Genomic DNA, 23,972 nt, shown 5'->3' with positions numbered 1-23,972 from the left:
CAGACAACTGATAGTACCTACTGAATTCAGAACCAAGATAATACAACATGCACATGGCAGTATCTTTGGAGGTCACTTGGGAATCACCAGAACCAAACAAAGGGTGTCCCAAAATTTCTTTTGGCCTGGGATGGGCAAGCAAATAAAGTTATTTTGTCGAACGTGCCATAGTTGTCAATTACAAGGACATGGGCAAGATAAAACGAAAGCACATGAGAGATCTTTTGAGCCAGGACAAGATATTTTATTAATCAGACCAGTAAACAGTGACAAGTTACAACTGACATGGGAAGGTCCTTGTAAGATCATTTCAAAAATGAATGATATAAACAATATAATTCAGCATGGTGAAGGGAGGCGGGTCATGCATAAGAATATGATAAACCCAACCCAGTCACTAAACCATGAACCCAATCTAGACTACAGTAGTCACGTTGTTGAAAAAGCCTGTGATATTGGTAAAGGAGTGTCTACCTGCAATATGACCAGTGACCTATCTGTGAGATCAGTTAGAACAACTAGTCATAGTTATGATAAACCATTCATCAGTTGGAAAGATAGAAAGAAAGACGTACTGGAAGATATAGCTGGTATGGGGGCCTATCGACTTTCTATGAAAGTGAAAGTGTTTCCTACACTAGAGATTGTGTGGTGGGAAGTTGGGTACCCTGCTGCTCATGCAACACAAATAAATGTCCAAAATGAATGTGGTTACACAGCATTAACAGGACTACCACGTCAAAGGCATACAAGAGTAGTCTTAAAATTGCTCGAAGTGGGAACTGATAAATCAATACAGACCAAAGATGAACTGACAACAAGGGAGATTGCTATGAGCAATAAGCAATCAGAGCTTTTTAGCCTATTTTCATTAAGTGATCACGCTTGTCTAGAAAGCTTCAGCAAGCTGACTAAAACAGAAGATATCCACAAACTTCTGCAAATAGTTCCCAGTGCATTTAAAAGCCAGACAACCAGTGGTTATGCAGCTTATGATGACCTGGAGATGTGTGTACAAGTCTGCGAGCTTAAACATTTAACAGAGATCCTGAAGGAGGGAGAGGTTGAACTAAGAGCGCTTTTGGCCCTGAGAGACAAGGACTCTACCCAGCTTGGGATCCACAATCGTTACAGACGCCTCGAGTGCAGGGATCGGCATGGGATTGTGTCATCTGGCCAGGGAAGACAGCTTACATCCCATCACGTTTGGCAGAGAAAAGACTGGTGCCCCGAGAAAGATACTTCTTGCGACGGTTAAGGACGATAAGGAGCGTGAAAGGATCCTAAACATCATCGCAGACGCCTTATAATGAAGACCCAAAGACAAAGGTTAATGGACAGTTACGGCTTTTCTTGCAATAAAGACCTAATGCTGCATGAACTATTGTATATAATGTAAGAAACCCAAATATTATGCCAGTATGATATGTGGAGTTAAGGTTAGGAAGCATAGTAAATGTTTGTTTATAGCGATGTTTAAAATGTTGTTTGTATCAGAGGGATACTTTGGCTAGTAACTCCTCTGATACAAACCTAAAAAGGAGGGAGGTATGTGGAGAACTAGCCCAATGCCAGGTAGGGGTTAACTTTTCTGACAGTTAGAACCCTTAGGGGCGGGCTCAGCCTGGGTATAAAACACCCCTCCCAGTGGGCAGTAAGGCAGTTGAAGTGTGGGCAGGAGGAAGTTAGAGTTAAGTGCGGGGAGTTGAAGTGTGAGTCAAGAGATAGAGCTGGGAGTTTAGAGTCTTAGGTGGATGTTAGCAGAGAGGATAAAGAGATTGTGAAACGCATTGTTATTGATATTTAGTTTACTATTAGAGGTATTAGGCCGGTAATATTTAGAGGTATTAGGCCGGTATAGGACAACTGTTATAAGCTTATTGAACAACCTTTTATTTATCAGCAACCACAAGCTTTGTACGCAATAAACATCTTTTTCGTTCACAATATCCTCGTCTGTGGTGAATGGAGTAAGCAGGATCCAGCTAGTAGTCTGAAGGGCGGCAGCTGGGGACTGTTTGTCGTTGGTGCAGCACTCATAGACCGTAAAACGTCCGGGGGTGGGCTGTACAGGGCGAAGGGCCCGCGACTAATTTCTCTGCTACAAGGGGCGTCCTATAATCCTCCTTTGCTTTGCCTTTCATTGGTCTAGTTTCACTTCACTCTCCAAATTTTGGGGTTGTTGTTTCTTTTTTAAAAAAAAAGAGAGATGGAGAGTTTGAACTCTGTCTGAGGGCAGATGTTTCCTTAGGGCTGCTCCCAATAGTGGCTGTTTTGTGCATGGCCAGGTTATGTAACAATTGGAAATCAAAATCCTCCTATGGCACCAGCTCTATAAACTGGGAATATCACAATGGATCTGAACTTGTAGAAATCCCAAAGGCTGTGTAAATTAAGGAGAGGTGCTAAGAGGTTCAACACATTTCTGCTATTTACTTAAGATCTGTTTCTCAGAAGGACAAACATAAGATATTTCCCAAATAACAATATGGTTGCCTTCTCGCCCCCACCCCACCCCACCAGTTCCCTGCACAGAAGCGTCAGCTGAATCTTACACCAACACTGGTGACAGTGTCCCTACTTCACTTGAAGGCAGTAGGCCAGTTCATAGGGCCACAAGGAACGTGCAGCTCTTTTCCTTCTAACACCTTACTTCTGCTCCCCAACACCTGTCAGCTGAGCTAGTCACCTCACTTTATAGATGCTCAGTTATAAAGCATTCCATCTTTTTGGAACTGGCTGTTGTGATAGAAAATTCAGTACTTAGGGGAAAGCGCCTTGCAGAAACCTCAAAGCTAGCTTTTCTTCCTTGCTGCTTTGCAACCATCTATCACAATATGTTTATTCAAGCAGGAATACCGAATTTGAATGAAGTTAAAAGAGAAGCTGGATGTGTTGAACAACAGCAAGCTCAGGATACAATTCTGATAGCGGTGGCAGGGAGAAAAGAAGAGAAATATACATTCCCACCCAAAATTCACTCACATATTTTGGCTGCAGTTCAGAGACACACAACTTTATTCTCATAGTAAACAAACTGGAATTCCTCCGTGCAATTCTGTTCACAGAGTTAGTATGCAATTTTGGTAGCTTGGCTGAGATGGAACATTTTTGACTTTTTGCCAATCCCATAAGAATGGCAGCATTTATGTAAAAGTTTCCAAAGAATGTCAGCTTGATACCACTCAAACCAATTAATTACTTTATCCGTTTCTGGTTTAAATGTGAACTAGAGAGAAAGTTAAACGCAACCCTTTCCTTGTGCCTTTTTACTTGCAGGAACAATTTGCCTGCTAGTCCCTCCACAGGTGACTCAGTAACATGTGTGTCTTACTTTGATATCTCCTTCCACCCTTCACATGGTAGGTACAAACAGCAGCCACATTCTGAAGCTAGTTGCTCTGCACCCACTTAAAGGTCAAATGTATCATGTGTTTGATGGCTGGTCCGGCCCTATGGAACCATCTGGTTTTTTTGTAGGGAAAAGCTGGCAAGCTCTACTACACTTTCGTAGGTATTTTAAGTTGATATATCTCAGGGCTGCTTCTTTAAAAAAAATTATATTGGTACATATTTCTCAGTGCAGAACGCATGAGCATCACATATGTTGTTAAAGCATGACTTTCACTTTAAAATACACATGGTGGTGATGAAGCAATATTTTTATGGGTACCACTTCTGTGAATTTTAAAGGGTAAAGCTGCATGATGGCAATCGGTGCAATGCCTGTGACTATTACGCTTATGTCTGCGCTCAGCTGAAAAATGTCTTGCATAAAGCAGCCCTCCTATGCATCTCTTTCCTTTTACGGGCAAGACGAAAAGCAATTACAATATTTCAACCTTAACAAAATTGCTATCTACCGGTACTAAATAATTTCCTTTCAGCTGCACTTCTCTAGTTCTACAGTGGGATTCTTTACTTTAACAGACATAAGATTATTCAAGCCCAAATAATCACTGTATAGAGCTTTCACAACACATGGGCCCATGATAGTTGAAGTCAAAGCAGCATCTTAAACTGAGTAAGCAAGTTAGCAACAAAGGCGTTGCTAGGGGCAGGGGAACCAAGCAGAAGGAGTTGCCAGTGGAAGCTTGGGAAACAAATGCTCAACATCAGATTTTACAGTCTGATTACTAAGGGATAAAAATAGCAGCAATTGACTTGCCAACTTTGTCTTTTTACGTATTTGCGGTTAGTGACACCACTTTGCCCCAGAACAGAGGGCATTCATCACAAGAGACAAACTGAATACAAACATTGATCCTTGGCTACATCAATAGCTCTAAATATAAAGGCAACCGAGAGGTAATTCAAGCAATATTTACAAAAAAAACACAACCTGTTCTGATTAAGCAGGCTATCGCTTTTGATAGGTTTCATACATGATGCAAGCTATAAGAAACTGAAATGTCCTATCTACAGCAGCTCACCTAAAACTATAGTACAAGTGGCATCTTCTAATAATAACTGAAAAAAGGAAGAATTTGATCTCCCTAAACTACAATTGTCTGCAGGGCTGTAACAGGAGAGAGGGAAGACAAAAAATAGAGGTGCCTGGCTGCTTCAGAGATCTTGAATTTCCACCTTTCAACTAAAAAGCATAAGTTTTCAGCCCCCGCCCCTTTTAACATAGCTCCAGTTCACATGTTAACAGAAACAACAGTCCTCAGATGGTGAAGGAGTAGGAACTCCTCCCATCCACCATACACCTTAAGTAGGGTTGCCATATTTCAGAAAGTGAAAATCCAGACAGAAAAGTTGTTGAGCTGCTTTTTGGCCAAAGCTGTTGAGCTGCTGACAAGGGTTGCCATATGTCTAGATTTCCCTGGACATTTCAGTGATTTCTGCCCAGACACTGTTTACACCGGCCAATTCCCGGCAATGTCAACCCTACTTTAAGGAACATGTAAGTTGAGGCTTTACACTTGCCTAAGGAGCATGGAACACCTCCAGCCTCATTCAATTCCCTGTATCTGGATTTGAAAATCTTTCTTTGGGTTTTTAAGATTTTTTTTTAGTGATGTATTGTTGTAAGATAACTGATTGATGTAAAGGCTTTAGAAAGAGGAGGATTATGGTCAATATTCACTATTAGCCAGTCTGCTTGCCAGGGCACAGCTTCCACTGTGGAGATCACAAGTAAGCTGCCCAGGCATGGTAGAAAATAATCAGAGATGTTTCTTGAGGGATTTGAATGTGAGAAGCCACTAGAATGTAAAAGCCGTCAAGTAGAGGGAGGTGACTTATTCTGATATAATGCACCCAACACACTTATGTCAAATAGTGTGTCTTCATAGGCCGTCATTCAGCATTTAAGCACCCAGGCCAAGAGGCAAGACAATCTAATATTCAACAAAAAAATATGAGCCATTCCAGAGACCACTGTAGTGTGTGTGTGTTGGGGGGAGGAGAGGGTTATATATTATTTAAGATAAAGTATTGAAATATAAATAATGAAAAGTTATTTTTTAAAATTTGTATACTTTTGCTAACCTTACACAAGTTAAATAATGAGACCTCAAAATAAAACTAGTTGGACTGAGCCCCTGCTTTTAAGACAGACACACTCTCACATGCTCTCAAACTTAGTTCTGCCACTGGGTGCATGGGAGTAGATTTGTAGAAGAAGAAGAAGAAGAAGAAGAAGAAGAAGAAGAAGAAGAAGAAGAAGAAGAAGAAGAAGAAATTTGCTTATTTGTAAATTAATCAAAACATTACATAAATGTCACATCTTGAGTGATCTCTCCCCCAAATGAAACTAAACGAGGAACTTATTGCAATTTAGGGATGTTGCTGTTAGATTGCTTTACTATAAATTGTTTGAGGGGTTTTTCATTCATTTTAATGTTTGATATTGTACTATATATTACCTCATGCTGATAATTGATAAATATAATCAATAAATAAGGGTAAGGAATGTGCAATAGTATAATAATGTTCAATACTTGCTCAACTGAGAATGGGACTTCCTTTTAAGCAATATTTTATGCCTAATAAGCACATTATATAAAGAAATTGCATGATTAGGTGCTGGAATGCAGACGCCTGGCTGACACATTCTTTGAAACATGGAGGTGGAACCAAAGGTTATTTGTCTCCTTAATCACCAGTCAATAGCTACTAGTAACATATGAATCAGGGCAGAAACACAAAAGGGGGGGGAGCCATTCTCTGTTGCTCCTGTTCCACAGCCCTGTTTTGAAGAACTATATAAACAAGGTAAATTGTGGAGTTCCTTCCCAGCCTGCTACTCCTGTTGTGTTAAAAAAGTTATGTGGAAACAGCTCTTATGCAGCTTCAATGACATACAATGTAGACACAATTCAAATTAATGTTTGAATTCTCTTCCACAGAACGGTGAAATTTCTTAACTTGGTATATGCTCTTTGGCTTTAGTGTTGATATTATGGTTTGATTATTTTAGATCATGTGAAACCAAAAACTGAAACAACCAATTTCCAGCAGTGCTAAGCCTATTTCCCCCTGGGTTGAGAAACAGCAAAGGTAAAAGGGATGGTTCTGGGTTTTCACACCCACCCACCCTTGTCATAACTGCACAAGGATTTAGTCGTTTAGACACTTACTTAAGCTCACCTCCCACACACCCACACAGAGTGTTTAGCAGCCCTTTATGGGCAGATTTTATTGTAATTCATATGATTCTTGTTCAGTGTTTTTATTACGATTGTTGATGTTGGTGACTTTTATTAAATGATTGTTTTTAATGCTCGATTTGCAAGGCACTTGTGGACCTTATAGTTAAATGATGGGGTAAGGATATCATATATAAATGTAATGGTCTGGATAACTGCAGTATGACCTAACAGGGCGTATGCAAATGTTTATACACAGAGAGACATGCAAACTTGCAGTTGATGTAGTAGATTCAGCATTTTATACAGTGGGTTAGGCTACGTTAATGCAAGTTATGTAATAAAGGAAAAGTTTAGTACAGTTAGGATGTTTATCAAGGAAATAAGTTTTTTAAATTGTTTTAGAAACTAAACAATGCCTAAAGTGGCGGAGTCATAAATATGGGAAACAAAACACCAAACCCATTTTAAAGCTACTTAAAGGGACGTGGGTGGCGCTGTGGGTTAAACCGCAGAGCCTAGGGCTTGCCAATTCGAATCCCCGCAACGGGGTGAGCTCTCGTTGCTCTGTCCCTGCTCCTGCCAACCTAGCAGTCCAAAAGCACGTCAAAGTGCAAGTAGATAAATAGGTACCACTCTGGCGAGAAGGTAAATGGCATTTCCTTGCGCTGCTCTGGTTCGCCAGAAGCCGCTTAGTCATGCTGGCCACATGACCCAGAAGTTGCACGCCGACTCCCTCGGCCACTAAAACGAGGTGAGTGCCGCAACCCCAGAGTCATCTGTGACTGGCCCTAATGGTCAGGGCATAGCTGTCAACTTTCGGATTTGAAAATAAGGGATGAGGGAGGGGGAGGAGAGCAGATGACGGGTAAAGCAGTGGCTCGCTTCTGCCTGCGCGCCCGCATCCTCCTCTCTCCCCCCTTCCTCAGAGAAGGCTCCTTTCTTCTCTCCCTCGCCCCGTCAGGTGCAGATTGCAACCGTCCCTTGCCCCAAGGCCGCTCCACCACCAGGCGCGAATACGGGGGGGGGGAGGTAGGGGCGCATTTGCACAAGTACCCCTCAGTTGTTGTGAGGAGGGAGAGCCCCTTACCACAGATGGAAAAGCTCTCTTTGTTGCTCCTGACACACTTGGTGTGGCGAGATGGACCTAAAGTGTTGCGTGTTGGGTTGGGGAGAAGCCTTAGCCTTGATCCTTCCCCCTTATGCAGAGCAGGAGAGGTCCTTTTATCCTGCCCCCTCCCCCCTCTGTCTGTCTCCGGCAGGGCAGATATGCACACTGAGGCTGCGCCTGCTTCCAACTCATTCCCAGTCTCTCCTCCTCCTCCTCCTCCCCCCTCCTCTGGCTGCTGCCTCTCTGCAGCTAGTCTGGCTCTTAGTGACAGCAGGCAAAGAACGGGGGAGACGGGGAAAGAAGGGAGTCCTTTGACAGCTCGGGAATATACGGGTTTTTGAGTAATCCGGGGCAGCAGCGGGAAATGTGTTTAAAAACGGGGGAATCCCGGCCAATACGTGATACTTGACAGCTATGGGTCAGGGGTCCCTTTAACTTCTTGTCTGTGTCCAAACAATCCCTACCTCATTCCAACCTAGGTTCCCACAATTCAACCCTTCCCCGTTTCTTCCTCCCCTTCTGTCAGATCCTGCCAACCCAAGCTTGATCCTGGCAGCACTGTGGAGATCCTATCAGGAGTGTTCCCTAGTACTGTAATTCTGTCAGCGACACATTAGGAGATGACTAGGTGAAACAGCCCACCAACACAAGCCAGGAAAAAACAAGCATTGTTTGCATTGGCCGAGGATGGAAATGGCCAGGGGAGCTGCCATTGCTCCTTAATTTCATTGCACAAAGTGGCTGCCTCTACCTACAGCATGTAAAAGTACAACCAGTCCTTGCAAGACCCCGTTTTATAAGTAAAATCAAATAAGATATTTGTTCTATTAAAAAAAATGTAAGTTCTTCAGACAAAAAAGGGGGGGGATTTTGGGAGCAAATGCATTACCAAATGAAGAAATACCTGGTTTGCATAGCAGGTTATTTGAGAACAAAATTGAACAGCACGTGCCAGCAGTGCTGTTCTATGCATATTTATCCAGAATGTTCAGTAGTGCTTACTCCCAAGTAAGTGTGTAATATTGCATCTTGGTTTGAACATATAAGGAGCGCCAGCCTCCCACCTGGACCTCCATTGTTAGATCTCCCATCCAAACTTCCTGTAGTTGGGCTACTCATTGCTGGAGTTAGTGTGTGTTTGGACCTTGCTATGGATTACAATCAGCCACCATATTCATGGCCAGGGAGGAATTGATGCTTCAGGTCTATTGGCTGACCTGGGATTTTTGCCTGGGGGCAGGTAAGGCATTGGGTAAAGCCTTAGTCATGGTTGGAGGAGAGGTTATAAGCCTTTGCCTGTCCCTCCAAGGGAATGAGGTATCCTATTAAAGGGGAAGTGCTCCTCTGCACACAAACATCTGTCTTTCGATATCTTTTTATAAGCAATCCCAGCTTGGGGGTGGGGGGTGGGAATGCCTCACAAATTATACACTGCCCAAATTTTCAACTCCACTCACCTTATTTTATTCCACATCATTTGAACAAAAGGAAGTAATCTTCCCAACTCAGATACCTTTTCTCACTCACCCCATTCCCATAACTCCGTATCATCAACTTTCCTGAGAAGGTGATGGCTATTCTTGTCCCTCACATCCCATAGTGGATGCTCATACCTCATCTTCCATGAGATGAGAAAATCAATATTTTATCTATCAATTCATTGCATTTATAAGTCCACCTTTTTCTCCAAGGAGCTCAAGGTGGTGGAACATGGTTTTGCTTCTTCATTTAATCCTCACAGCAAACCTGCGAGACAAGTTAGGTTAAGAGCAGGGGTAGGCAACCTAAGGCCCATGGGCCGGATGCGGCCCAATTGCCTTCTCAATCCGGCCCGCGGGCGGTCTGGGAATCAGTGTGTTTTTACATGAGTAGAATGTGTCCTTTTATTTAAAGTGCATCTCTGGGTTATTTGTGGGACCTGCCTGGTGTTTTTACATGAGTAGAATGTGTGCTTTTATTTAAAATGCATCTCTGGGTTATTTGTGGGGCATAGGAATTCATTTATTATTATTATTAATTATTATTATTATTATTATTATTATTATTATTATTATTCAAAATATAGTCCGCCCCACCACAAGGTCTGGGGGACGGTGGACCGGCCCACGGCTGAAAAAGGTTGCTGACCCCTGGTTAAGAGGCAGCGGCTGGTCATGTAGATGCTACCAATTCAGAGCTGTCAGCCCCCTAAAGATATGTACTGTTGGTGTGTTTTCTGACACAATCCTTCCAGCCCATCTGATTTCCCATTCTCCCATTTAGATCTTACCACTGCGACATAGTATCTAGTCACAAAGAAGCAAGAGCCATCCCACATTTGACTAACACTCACATTTCCCTCTTAATTTCGGTTGAGAGGGTAACTCCACACAAGCCAACGGATTCATGGGGCTCTGCTTCAAAGCCAAAACAGAAGATATTATTTTAGCACAGCAGCATTGCGTGTTTCCTTCCTAAAATAGCCAAGATCTTTTTATAATACCTTGGTGCTGCTTACAGATCATAATCCTTATATCTCATCTGAACATTTCTTATGAAGTTTACTGCAGTGGGTTATATAGGAAAACTTTGCGATTGCAGTTGCTCATTACCATTTACGTCATGTATCAGAAAATCCTCAACCAGAAAGGAACACGTGGACTACTGAAAAAAAAAATGACATGGCAAAAAGCCCAACTATACAGCACTGTAAACTAGGCCAGCTATTTGTTCACTGCCTGCTGTTACTAAGATCAGAGCTAAAAGCCCCAGGGAACAGCTAAACTGAAAAGAAATGCTTCAGATTACATACTGACTGTAACAACCACAACAGTGGAGATGTGCACTATGGGCATGCAAATAATAATAATTATTATTTATATCCCACCTTTCAGGATACAAATCCTTCCAAGGCAGCTTACAAGAAAATTTAACCTTCTAAAATAAACACAGCAAACAATGAGGAGCAATACTCATCTGCGGTAAATGGGGAGCTCTGGATCATGCTCTACAGCTTTAGCCCACTCAAGCAGGAATACTTTCCACTTAGTCCCTCTGATAAAAGCATCCTTAGCACACGACTTGCCATTCTGCAGGCCACAAAGACAGCAAAGTAGAGGGTTCCCATTGTTAACTAAGAGAGAAAGCTCAAAAACCCCGCCTTAGATGTTTTGTGGCCCTTATAGCTGAGAGAAGGGACCACAGCTCAGAGGCAGAGCACATAGTTTGCATGTGATAGGTCCCCAGGTTGAATCCAGTTACAATAACCAGGTAGCAGGTAATGTGAAAGAGCTCTGATATTGTGGAAAAGGCTACCAAGCAGAAAAGGAAATTCTAAAGGGCTAAACAGACAGCTGTGTTCCTGCCCTTAATAGAGATGAGCATGCCCCACCTTGGAAGACACACGGGAAAAGACTTGAGTTGGTCTCTCCTAGGGGCGGGGATGTTTGGGTCACCTGGGTGGGCATAGGTGCCGGCTCCCTGGGTGCCCAAGCACCCACAAAAATTCCCCATCAAGGGGCTGGGCACTCACAAATTTCGGCACCAGGGCCATGCACGCTGCATGGCACCCACGGCCCTGGGCACTCACAGTCGTGGGACCAAGCTGGCACTCCTGTGGGAGGGAATGCCCAATAGGGAGGGGCTGGGTTTGGCTAATATTTAGGGCTGTTCTGCTAAACTGGCTTTTATTCCACATATCTTATTGTTGATAACCTTTCCACTAGTTTGCTGTCTTCCAAGCCTTCTTCCTAGGTCTGGCGGCAAATAGTACCGTATTATCTAGTATAATGCAGCTTCTTATGTTTGCAGTAGTCTGAAGTCCTCTTTCTTCGGCATAAACTTACTGGTAGCCTTAAAAAAGCAAACAGTCTAGGATTATGAAAGACTGCTAAAAGTATGAAGTGATGATGATGATGATGATGATAATGAGAATTCTCTTAAATGTACCAAGTGGCATCCTACCACACTGGGAACAGTTTCCTTCTGCTTTAATAATATTTATGACTAGGCAGTGAAGGATAGGCGTGCCTGGCGTGCTCTGGTCCATGGGGTCACGAAGAGTCGGACACGACTGAACGACTGAACAACAACAACAAATGACTAGTTTTCCCCAAACAGGAATTGAATGTTGAGGTCTTTCTTTTTTGTGCTCTATTGTTCACTTTTCTAAACTCTCACAGGCAAACACCAGCTCTGTAATGTGAAGAGTGCTGCATAAACTGAAAGATTTAATCAGTCTCTGGATTTCAAAGACAGCTGGCATATGTGGGCAGAAAGAAAGAAAGAAAGAAAGAAAGAAAGAAAGAAAGAAAGAAAGAAAGAAAGAAGGTGACAACTATTTACCACAGGGTACATGGCATCCAGTACTGCAAAGGAAAACCTGCTTCTTTCACAATTACAATAAGATAATAACAGGAAAACAATGCATTAAGGAAAACAAAAAGTGTGTTAAGATGCTGAAAGAGGGGCATTCATGGAATAGAAGCCTGAGTTCATAGGTTTTATCACAATAAAAGCTAACAAGGTAGTATAATTTTTTTAAAGCAAAAACAAAAATACAATACATAATTGTTAGAGGCAGTATTGAGAAGACCAAAGTCTTTTTATGTGAGAAAGAGGGTTAATTTTGTACAGAGGCAATAGTCCCCCCTATAAATCTTATACAGAAGCGACAGTCCTCCCTGCGCGTGCACACACACACACACACCTCTGCCAAGATGACATCTGAGCAAGCCCAATGATCATTTTAATTGAGTTTACTTTGTATAGCATGTGGAAGGATGAATAAATATTTGGAGCACCTTTTTCCAAGTTAAAACTAGAAGCAGACTTAACCGTTGCACCTGAGAACCAGCTGCCCTGTTTCCCCTCATTACTGCACGAGTCTCTCTTGTGCATGTGGTTCAGGGCTGGAATAAGGCAAGCCCATGAAAGCTACCAGCGTACAGATCATACAGACAGTCTCATCCAAGGGCAAGTTTGCCTCCTGTGTTGGGAGTGACTGAATCATTCAACCACAGAAAATGCAGACAAACAAATAAAACAGTATTACTTGATTGGGAAGCAACAATATTTCGCTGGAGCAAATGAATCACCCAGAGGGTCAGTGGACAGCTTTCACTCTGGAAGTCACAGGTTCAATTCCCGCCATTACCAGGTAGGGCTAGGAATGTCTCCTGCTTAAATCCCAGAGAGCTTCGGCTAGTCAGTACAGACCATACTGAGCTAGTTGGACCAATGGCCTAAGGTAGCTTCCTAACTTTCCTCATCTCTTGCAGCAAAAATAAAGTGCCCTGTTGCACACTTAAGAACTCATGCGATTACTTGTACTCGGTGCTTTTTTTCTAAAAAAAAAAAAATGTTTAGGGGGTACTCTCATTTTCCCACTCATATTGAAATACTGCCTCTCAATGAGGCCAAACTTAAGATTCACAAAATGTTTAGGGGTATGCGTACTCCTGCATCCCCCCAGAAAAAAGCACTGCTTGTACTCACTCGTATGATGGGGTGTTAGGGGAACAGTAGAACCTCGGGAGGGGGTGTCATCCTCTTTCTGGAGTAGTCTTGTCCTCCTTTGGTCCCCACCCTGCACTCGGCTCTCATCTGTGACTCCTAGAAGCTGTCAGCATGCAACAAGGGCCACTTCCTGAAAAATGTCTGATTGGTCAGCTAAACCAGGTGAGGGTAGCCAATGGGTCTCGAACCCTCAGTGAGTTAAAGACTTCCCCTGCATGCAAAGACGGGCTTCGGAGGATTGAGCAGACAAGACCATTAGTGTGTCCAGCCATCAAGAAGGCAGTTTCTGCATGTGCTGTAGAGGAAGTGAGGGGCAGATGGAGCTCATCAACCTGGGAAGGTAGCCCACCTCAGAGAAGGAAAACTCTGATGCTAAACCTCCACTGCCTTGCGGGATAACTTTGGGAGAAGAAAAGGCTACAGAGTGAACCCTACACAAATCCAGAGTCGAGTCCCTAAGACAGTTGGATGTCGCCTTGCATACTTCCTTCTGGCAACTCCTGCAGCCAAGCTGGTGCCAAATGTATGAACCACACAAGCAAGGCCAAGGGGGTGGTCTTGTCATCTCAGTAGCCCGGGACCTCCATCCATACTGCCTAGGCTAGGGTAGGTCACTTTGGTGCTGCTAGCGCAGCAATTTGACTTCATCCCTGGAGGCGCACTCCATTGTCTCTCGAGACAGATGGATGCCAACAGGATTACCCAGATCCATGATCTGCATTATGCAATTGAATGAACCTATATAGTAGACAGTACAAACTTATTTTCAATAGACCCCCCACAGATTCTAGAGCAGTATTCTTATTATTTATGTGACTATTTTACAGTAAGCAAATCTTCAGTTAGAACTTTCAAGCAGTTGCATCGTTCACCATTATACAAAAGTCAGGTATTGAATCAATGGTACTTAAACAACCTGAAGTGGGCTTCTGAGCATAGTTCAGAGTGCAAACTGGTTTAATCACATTTCTATTTCATACTTTCTCTATGGAGTTCATACATAGGATTATCCTACCTTATCTTTTCCATAGCATATAAGGTTCATCTGGAGTGAGAAGTCACAACTTCACCCAATGAACTTTAATACTGAATGAAGATTTGAACCAGTCTAATACTTTCTCAACTGTACAACACCATTAAATCCATGGGAATGATATCACGGTCTTAAATGAATTCTGGATTGCAGTGTGAATTAGCAACTTTAGTTAAAAGACTACAATCAACAAAGTTATTTCCTTTGGGCAATTAATAATACATACAATTATATTAATAGCATAATAATACTTTGGAACCAGTGAGTCTGCTTAACACTTCAGAATCAAAGAAAACACTCAAATCATTTTTAAGTGCAGTACTCTGAACTGTTCCACTTTAATTAACTTTCACAACTGCTCCACAAAACATGCACTTGATTCAAATTATTTGTTTCTGCAGAAATAATATAGTTTGTTAAGGGTGTTGGGAATTGTAGCTCTATAAGGAGTAAACCAAACATTCTTCAGGGAAGGTTTGTACTTTAAAAGTGTGGCGTGTATGTGAACTTAGTGAAATCGCATTACTTCAATGGGAATGAATTTCAACTAACATTGCAAATTTATGGCCTGTGACATCCCAGAGACCAGATTTCAAAATAATTTTTCCCTCCAAGGAAGGAGAGAGACCTCACAATTTCTCTCTATCCAAACCTGGAGAGCGGGAAATGGTGGCATGTGAGGGTCACACCAGCAGAGGCTGTTGATTCACAGGACTGAAACCCTCCTAACCTTCCAACATGCTTCCTGAATAGTGGAGGCGGGGAGGGGGGGAGGGTGACGACTACCCTGGCCAAGAAATGGATTTAGTTCATTTTCTTCCCATTGTAATTTAAGAACAAAGCTCCTGGAACAGGTTTTCTTTTTTAAAGGAGCAATGCTAAATTCTAACAGGATTTGAATACAGCAATTACTCCAGACTCAGCTCTCCCTTCCCAGATCTTCTCTGTACACTGAATCCAACCCATGATGATGATATTAGAAGTTTTAAGAAAAATTGAGGTCATCCATGAAGCTAAACCAAACTTTGAAGATACCTTTCAAAGTTTACCTCCGGTGCCTTATGTATTATTCTTCAACGTGTCTTCATGGCGCCTAACAGTCACTGTGATTGAATGAAGAAGTACAGAACATCTGGCCCAAGAGTAAAAATGCACCCAACATCCCCCCCCACACACACAGTGGAATAACCTGCTCAAAAGCAGATGGTTTTCAAGCATTAGCGGTAATGGGCCATTCAGGCCAAGGGACAAACTCTAGGAAACCAGATGCATCCTTTGGGCCAAGTGCTGCAGACTTCTGTACCACTGAACTAGGGAGATATCAGCTCTTTAAATCCCAAGACAGCCAGGTTGTCAATGGCTAGCCTTGTGCAAATACCTGTCCATGGTATGCCTTATTTACATGAACATAATTTATGCAGATTATCAACCAAGGGCCAGCATGGCCTAGTGACAAAGAGTGTTGAGCTTCAATCAGGCAAACCTGGATTCAGTTGCCATGACTCAATGGTGACCATGTGGAAGTTATATTTAATCAAGAGTTCGTATTCATAAAATTTGACTTGCAATTCTAATGTATGACTTACAATTACTGTGAGAGTTGTGAAAGTGAAATAAATCCCCGCCAGGACTGTAAAGCACTTTACACATCGAGCAGCTCTGATATATTTTTGTGATACAGCAGTATATAAATATTTTTATAAATAAAATAAATACTAACAAATAATGATGAGCAACAGATGCAGTAGGCATGCACAATTCTCCCCAAAATACAATGTCTGCTAGGCTGTATACACAGAGCTCACTATTTATTTATAAGACACTTTATCAGTTGTCTGATGGGTACGCTGAATAAAGTACTTCAAACAAGTGCTGCAAACATATCACCGAGACCACAGAACTTGCATGCATAAGTTGTAGAGTTTGCAAACTCACTTTAAATATATAAATTGAAATCAGGCCAAGATAGAAAGGGCATGTTAATTACCGTACACTTTTCAGACCCGAGGTCACAGCAAGGGTTACTGTAGTTTACCAATGTCACTCACCTCTAAACACATTGGGGAAGGCATCAGTAGAAGCTGTTGTCCCTGACGACTTTCTCGAGTGATTAAAATGCACCCTTTCGCCTTGAAAACCATCTCTACTCCGCCGGTATTCCAAGAAATCTGCCGAGCCTGACTTTTGAGCTATTTCACCTCTGTGATCTGAAATCTCATCTGTCCAGTCTGCTGATCGACTAAATGAACCTGCCAAACTGGCCGACCTCTGCTTCTTGGTTGGCGCACTCTCTTTCCGCTGAGAGGACTCACGTCTCCTTTTAAAGAGTGGGCTCTGGGATGGGGATAGACAAGGTGAGTGATTTGGGGAACTCAGCTGCCTAGTGGTGGTTTTGATGTAGCAGGGGTTGATGAGAGGATAGGGCTTAAAACATTTGGAACTACGCACAGGACTACTGGAGAGATCCTCAGAGGAAAAAGTACCATTTTTCAATTCAGAAGAAAGCCCATCATCCAGCGCCTCCCTGCTGGCTGACAAACTCTGCTTCCTTTCTTTGGCTCCACCAGCCTGATCATGGCCTGTATTTACTATATCATCCTCTTTTTTTGAACCTGAAAATTCAACGGATATTCCTTTAGCCTCTGAATCGCCAGGTGGGGATGGAAAATTAAACACGGAACTGCCTAGCACAGCCCCATTCTCTGTCACTGCAGCATCTAAAGGGGGTAGATCTTTCAGCTCCTGAGCACGTTGGTCCTGCTCCTCTGTCAACTGCCCGTGCTCTTCCTGCATACTGAATACACTGCTGCAGGAATGCCCCATTCCGTTTGTCGCTTCTTTCACTTCACTTTCGGTATCGCAGGTGGCAATATATTCTGTAATTTCCGATTTCGCTGAGACAGGCTGTTCGGTATCTGGACTGCTGTCTTTGTCGCTGCTTAGTGAAAGAAACCTTTCAAAACCTAAGGGGGTTGCTTGAGAATTAGCCATGTGTAGGTCCATTGTTTTGGTGCCATGCTGCTCCGTTCCAATGTTAATTGCCCCCTGCTGCTGCTGCTGCAGTTGCAGTCTAATAGCCTGCTGGATATCAGAAAGCAAATCCTCTTGTTCGGTGGCTGAATGGAAACTGTATATGTCCGTATCGGAGCCGGAGCTGGTCCTTTGTCCATCCTGCGGGTCGGCAGCAGCTGGACGATTTTCATTTGTATTTTCAAAATGATCCACATCTGTGTCCGAGAGACCCCCTTCATCTGCAGAAATGCTTATATCAGGAGTTTTGGTGAGAATCGAATGAGCGCTGTCTAGCTCCCCTGTTTGTGAGGCCTGGCTTTCTAAAACATCCTCTCTCGAGCTGCTGTTTCCATCTTTAGCCTTGGACAGATTTTTTCTGATCCTTAGGTTGGAAAACACAGATGCCCGAGACTCTGACTTCCCCTTTTTTTTGCCGGATTCATTCCCTTTGCCGTACCTCCCCAGTCCCTTTTTGCTCCCTGCTCCCTTCTTTGTGCCTTCTGCATCCCTGGGCCCAGAAGCATCCTCGCCTCCTTCATGCACATCACCTGCATTCCTTTTCTGCTTCCCATCTTGGTTCCCCATGTTGTTTAGCAATCGTGCAGCATCAGGAATCAAGCCATGCCGCTCGTCTTCATTCAGCTGGCCTGGCAGCGAGGACCTCTCGAGTAATCCAGGTTTGTTTTCAAGAGGCGGTGATGCAAGCGGAGCAAAGCCTTGCTCTGCCTCTCTCCCAGCTGCTGGAGCTGCCTTTTTGCATAATGTGCTGCTAGCACAGGGCTCCTCAGGGACATGCTCAGTAGAGCACCGAGAGATGCAGACAGCTCCTTCCAATGGTAGCTTGTGGCACCGTTGCCTTTTCAGACTGAGTCTGCTACAGTCCTGGCTCTCTTTGGTAGACGTGAATAGTAATTCCTCAGCAACAGGAACTTTCTTCTCCACTGTCAGAGTCCTCTGCATTTCAAAATGCTTTAATTCCAGCCTTTCAAAGGATTAATTCCTGGAATTGGGCAGGGGGTAGGAGAGGGGGGAGAGAGAGAGGGAGAGAGAGAAGTAGATGGAATTAAACCTCAAATTCCATAATAACTTTTCACAAAAGACACTAGCAGCTTTTAATCTTCGAAAAGAAAAATGTTCTGCTTTTTAACAGTGCAAATATTGCCACAGCATATATTATTTCTATTGTGCAAATACTATATTATTTTATACAGTCCTTAAAAAAAACTCACACACAATTCAGCAACACAGTTCTCTATATATTTTTATATAAAATCTGCAACATATAGACACACAAATTCTTTGCAGAAATTGTTAAAGGTTATTGATGCTACAGATTATTCAGTATACTGGTCTCAATGACCATTCAGAAATAAGCCATTTGTATTCCAAGGGGGTACAAATAATGGTAATCCTCAAAGGGATTAAGTTCATCAATATTCAGCACACACTCATTGTTTCCTCTTTAAACACAGAGCATTTGGTAACACCAAGCTACATCAGGAAGATGCAAGTTTCAAGTAAGTTATGCCTCACTTCATGTTTGATTTTTTAAAATTAACTTTTAAAATACTGTATGATTTGCTAACTTGAATTGTTTCTACTTTTGGTAGAGGTTTGTGCATATTAATCCTTTGGTGCTTTATGTTCATGGGATTACGATGTTTTAAATTAATTTATGTAAAACAGGAGGACATGAGACCTGTCATTATAAATCAAACCCAAACTCCATCTGTTCCATCATGCAGGCTCCTGACAGTAGCCTATACCAATGTTAGGAAGCCCCCAGACAATTAGAGACCTACAGGAAGGAGGAAATTTATAATAGATTGTTTACTGTGCAGTATGTCCCACTGTGTTCAATGCAGCTTAGCATCCACAATGGCTTGGGGGTAACTCTCATTGAACTTAGTTGGGATACTGCTGAGTAAACATGCATAAAAGGACTGTACTAAGAACTATATACAGCCCACAGAAAGTGCTGTATACAAATATCCTACATTTTTATTTAACCTTTTGTGTGTGTGTGTGTGTAATATACTCATAAATTATTCCCCTTACTGATCATGAAATAAGGGAAAGAAATTTCTGCTGATATGTCCAGATCAGAGCTATCTTTAAGCCCCTCTAAATATTATCATGTTTAGCCCACTGAATTAGAATGACACTCTTAAAATAACATAGCTTTATAGCCTAGAAAATTTCCCTAGAGCATGTCTGCATAGAACAGAGAAGAGCACCATTCCTCCCACCCTGGCAAGTACTTTGAGCAATTTAAATTCAAGTATTTAAAGTTGTATATGTTGGTTTAAACTCTGATCTTTTTGCCAATTTGTAACTATTATTTTATATTTTTGTGCTGTATCCCTCTAGGATCATTATTCAATGAAGGTGGATTAGAAAATTTAAATGTAAATATAACTAGGAAATGCGGTTTCCCTCTTTTCACAACACATACGGTATATGACCTAAATGTTTATCTTTGTGACACAGTCCAGTCCTAAGACTTGTTGCATTGGTGCCTAAGTGATCTTCAGATGTGCCAGATTTCATGTGTTTTAGTGTTATGGAACAGATGAAGTAAGAACATGTAGCGTTCCCACGTGTAAATTCGTAACCTAAATAATATGCAACAAATTTCCTCAAGCTAATTTTTGTCCCTATAGTAAGTCTTTTTTTTTACATGAGCTACTATTCAATATCAATCCAGAAAATGGGATTATTATTATTATTATTATTATTATTATTATTATTATTATTAATACCCCACCCATCAACAGAATATTAAAAATATAATAAAACATCAGACATAAAAAACTTCCCTAAACAGGGCTGCCTTCAGATGTCTTCTAAAAGTTAGATAGTTGTTTATTTCCTTGACGTCTGATGGGAGGGCATATATGAATGGGTATATGAATGTCTTCCACTGTTCTGGGAGATAATATTTCTCCTCCAAGGAGTATCACAATTTGCAAATAGAGTTCCAGAGTGATTATTAACTTTACAAAGATAATGAATTCTGCCACATATATTGTAAGCTCCAAGATGCAACTGACATTTTCATGTCATCATACATGATTTCAACACCACAGACCACGCCACTATAAATAGAAACGAATGATTTTGGCTGCAGCCTCAAGGCTACTTACTTGGAGAAAGTCCTAGTGAAATTGGAGTTATTTCCAAGTAAACATAGTCAGGAGATACATGCTTTTGGGTTGAAAGTTTAAAGAGCAATGCTATAGGCAACTGCTCTCAAATGTTGGGTTTTTGTTGTTAATTTTAGTTAAGAACCAAATACTAATTCATTATTAGCAATAAGACAAAAAAAATATTCCTGAATGCTGAATATACATTTGGTGCAGAAACAAGATCACTCCCTGCAGTAGTTGTAATCCTCTAATTTCATTCTTCCTTACAAAATTACAATAAACCAGCCTAAGTGCAGCCAGCCCCCTGCTAAAAAACAACAACAACACAGAAACTTACATTTTCCTGCACCTTATAGTTCCACAGCTACATATTATATCTACTCCTAACCACACAGGTGGAAAGTTGAGTGTAAGTCTCCACATATTTCTCCTCACCATCATTACTTTGGGTTGCATTGACGTCTTCACAGCACTTGCAGGAACAGGAAAAGACGTAGGAATTTTGTTCCCTGCACCTGTAGCAGGTGATTAGCATTTCCTGGAAGAAAGCCAAGGTAAGCAGAACAACGTTTTCTCCAGGGCATGGGAAATCATTAGGGAGAGTAAGCAAAACAACATCAACATGGCTTTAGGTATTAGAATGTCTGAACTGCCCTGAAACCCAAAGAGGGTCATGCATTAAAAATATATATATATATAAAGGGGTGATAGAAATGGAGGGTGTCCTTGAAAGGAACCTGTAAACAGGAAAGTTTGAAGAGAACTCAGTTTCCTTTTTCTTTCCTTTATACAAGCCTCAGGATAATTACTGATTGGGGAAACAAAAACATGAAGGAAATTCAACCCATTCCTTTTTTTCTTTTTAAGCATTTTTAAAAAAATTAAAGGGGATAAGACTGAGGTTTTAGCCATCAAAGCAATATCTGGATCAAGCCTAGTCTCTTGCTTCAAAGAGGCACTACAAAGCACTGTTTTGCATTCATTATTAGTGGTAGTTCATTGTTTTTTTAAGAAACGGTTACCTTTTTCTTCTTTTGGTACATTGTTTTATGTTGTATACCACTCATAAGTACTTTTAGAACTGAGTAGAATATGAGTAGAATATGAGTTGTTATATTTATTATTACAAGAAATATTACTGGAGAATTGTTAGCTAGAGCTGAACTTGCAATGAGTACCAGTGACCTGTACACTGTATGAAGAGCTTACTGAAGAGAACTGCAGAACTGCACTCTTTTAAATGCTATATGGGAAGCAAGCAGTACCCAGCTTGTTCCCTGCTAAGTACTTGCAGAATCAAGTTGTTTGTGTTTATCAAATTCCCAAATGGCAATTTCACAAGGCTTTCCAATTGCCTTCAGTAATAAAATTCCCTTCTGCAAAAAAATGTATAGATACAAAATAACTATAACTGGATGCCCTGGCACTGACTTTGGCAAGATTAAATGTGAGAGATCTATACCTGTATTGTGTATTGAACCCTTACTATAGGCCAGGGTTTATATAGGATCTCTGGTCAGAAAATATAAACTGTTCTAAAAGAAATAAAGTGTTATCGTGGATAGGTTTTTTGACTCCTACCTTTGTCCAATAAAAAAACATTCCAGTCAGATTTAAAGCCAGTTTCTACGTGCGCGCGCACTTCCAAGCAAGCAAGAGACATTATTCTCGTTTAAGGGTAAACGGCAGCTAAGAAAAGCACTTGAAAGAAGGCACAAAGCATGGCCTAGAAAGAGTCCCTAGGGCCAGATAGAGAGGCATGGAGAGCCACATCCACCCCTTGGGCCAGATGTTCCCTGCTCCTGAAATAATGTAATTGTTTATCACATTCTCAAAAGCTAAAAGTGGAGACGCAATAATGTGCTAATTGGAAACTAAATGTGGAGCCTTAAAGCAGATAGAAAACAGGAACTGTAATACCACACTACGGGGCAAGAAAAAGCACCGCTGCCTGCAATCCCCTGCCCAGATGCAAATTGTGTGGAAATTTACACCTGCTAAATTTCTGTGTGTCAAACTGCTGCAAAAGGCTCAGGAGTCAGGGTGTATCTCTCTCTCTCTCTTTCTCTTTCTCTCTTTCTCTCTCTCTCTCTCTGTGTGTGTGAGTGTGGTGTGGTGTGGGGATCTGGCAAGTTTACCTCAGTCAGCAGGTGAAGTGTGATTACAGATCACTCACAAAATGTAGTTTCAGGAGCAGATGTCAGTTATTCGCTAGGATATTCACACTGCAAGTCAGAGAGAGAAGGGGAGGGGTGTCTAGAAGAAAAGAGGGGGAAGTTCTGGAGAGATGTTTTAGACAAAGGCTGGAAAGGAGATGTGTGACTGGCTCACATGTCAACATAACAACTCTTAGGCTAGAGGGCATATGGTTACTCCACTTGGGGGAAAGCACCTTCTGTAGGGCATTTCAGAACCAAGGCCCTAGTCAAACACCAACAACCCACGTCTCTGTGACACGTAGTCTGCTTTTTTTTTTTACTTGAAAAAATGTTTAGGTGTAATCTCATTTTGACTCAAGAAAATCACCATTTTATAGTTCAAATTGGGAAAAATAAATACAGTAAATGGACAAAAGTACAAAGATTCACAAAATGTTTAGGGGTATGTGTACCCCTGCATCCCCCCATAAAAAAGCACTGCCATGGATTTGTTTAATTTAGTAGGTGGGTCCAGCCCTGAGAGGGCTCTGGCGTTTGTAAGAGATGCATAAAGAATTGCCCCAGGTGTGGCATTTCTCATCATAGTGTTACAGTGCTGGGAAAAGCTGCACCTGCTGGAATTTCCCTCAAAAGAAACCACCACTTAAAGGAAGAGGACTTGCCACGTTTGTACCATTGGTCTTCTGACTACCAAAATTCCCTTGCTTGTAGGGTTGCCACCTTTCTTCTGGCCCCACTGCTCTGCCTTTTTATCAACAGAAAAAGACATGGAGAAATTTTTAAAAGGGGATGTTCTATTCCTTGCTGTGCTCCTCCTTTGTGAAAACCACTTACATTTTCATTTTGACAATTTGGGCCCACAGAACAAGTGAAGGGATAAATCTGCGCCCAGATTTATCAGCTTTGGGATCAGCAGCCTCAAATGCATCTCAGCGCTGAATGTGAATAGAACTGTTGTGAGGAATAGACTAGCATCTTTGTTACTCTGTGCTGCACTTCACCATCCACAAAGCATATGAGGCCATCAAGATGCTAAGTGTGTGGCAGAGGATGTCTTTATCTCCTCATACGGAAGAAGGACATGGCCATCGGTTTTAAACTGGGGTTTTAACCATTATCAGCCATTGCTGGAGCAGTGAACTCGCAACTCAGAAATGGCAATTAGCTTCCTGGGCCTACATACATTAACTCCCTCTCAGTACAGTGGGCATAAATTAAGACTTGTTGCTTTTTCCAGCAGTGTCCTGTCTTCTCTATGTGGTTCTCTTCAGCTAAAAGTCTTTGCACTCTTAGGTCTATATGAAAATGCACTTCAGTTTGAGGGCCTTATTCCCTGTTGGCCAACCATCACAGGACTTCATGCCAGACTGGGTGGGCATAGTTAAAGAAGAAGTGAGTGTGGCCCAAGTTGGGATG

General features: G+C 41.9%; 1 protein-coding gene across 2 annotated transcripts in view; it reads right to left on the bottom strand.

The window, feature by feature from the left end:
• FMN2 (formin 2) overlaps positions 1–20,889 on the bottom strand; it is a 154,752-nt gene extending 133,863 nt beyond the window's left edge. For both annotated transcript variants that reach the window (XM_033144343.1, XM_033144344.1), the window contains exons 1-2: positions 20,735–20,889; positions 16,285–18,248 (exon numbers count right to left, since the gene is read on the bottom strand). In XM_033144343.1, the coding sequence (XP_033000234.1) occupies positions 16,285–18,208 (1,924 nt within the window). In that variant the 5' untranslated portion in view covers positions 18,209–18,248; positions 20,735–20,889. The remainder of the gene's footprint in view (positions 1–16,284; positions 18,249–20,734) is intronic.
• Between the last annotated feature and the right edge of the window lie 3,083 nt (positions 20,890–23,972).

This window comes from Lacerta agilis, chromosome 3 (assembly GCF_009819535.1).
Source record: "Lacerta agilis isolate rLacAgi1 chromosome 3, rLacAgi1.pri, whole genome shotgun sequence".
NCBI lineage: Eukaryota > Metazoa > Chordata > Lepidosauria > Squamata > Lacertidae > Lacerta > Lacerta agilis.
Note: the sequence above shows the minus strand (reverse complement) of the source record. Positions and strands in the feature narration are given on the sequence as shown.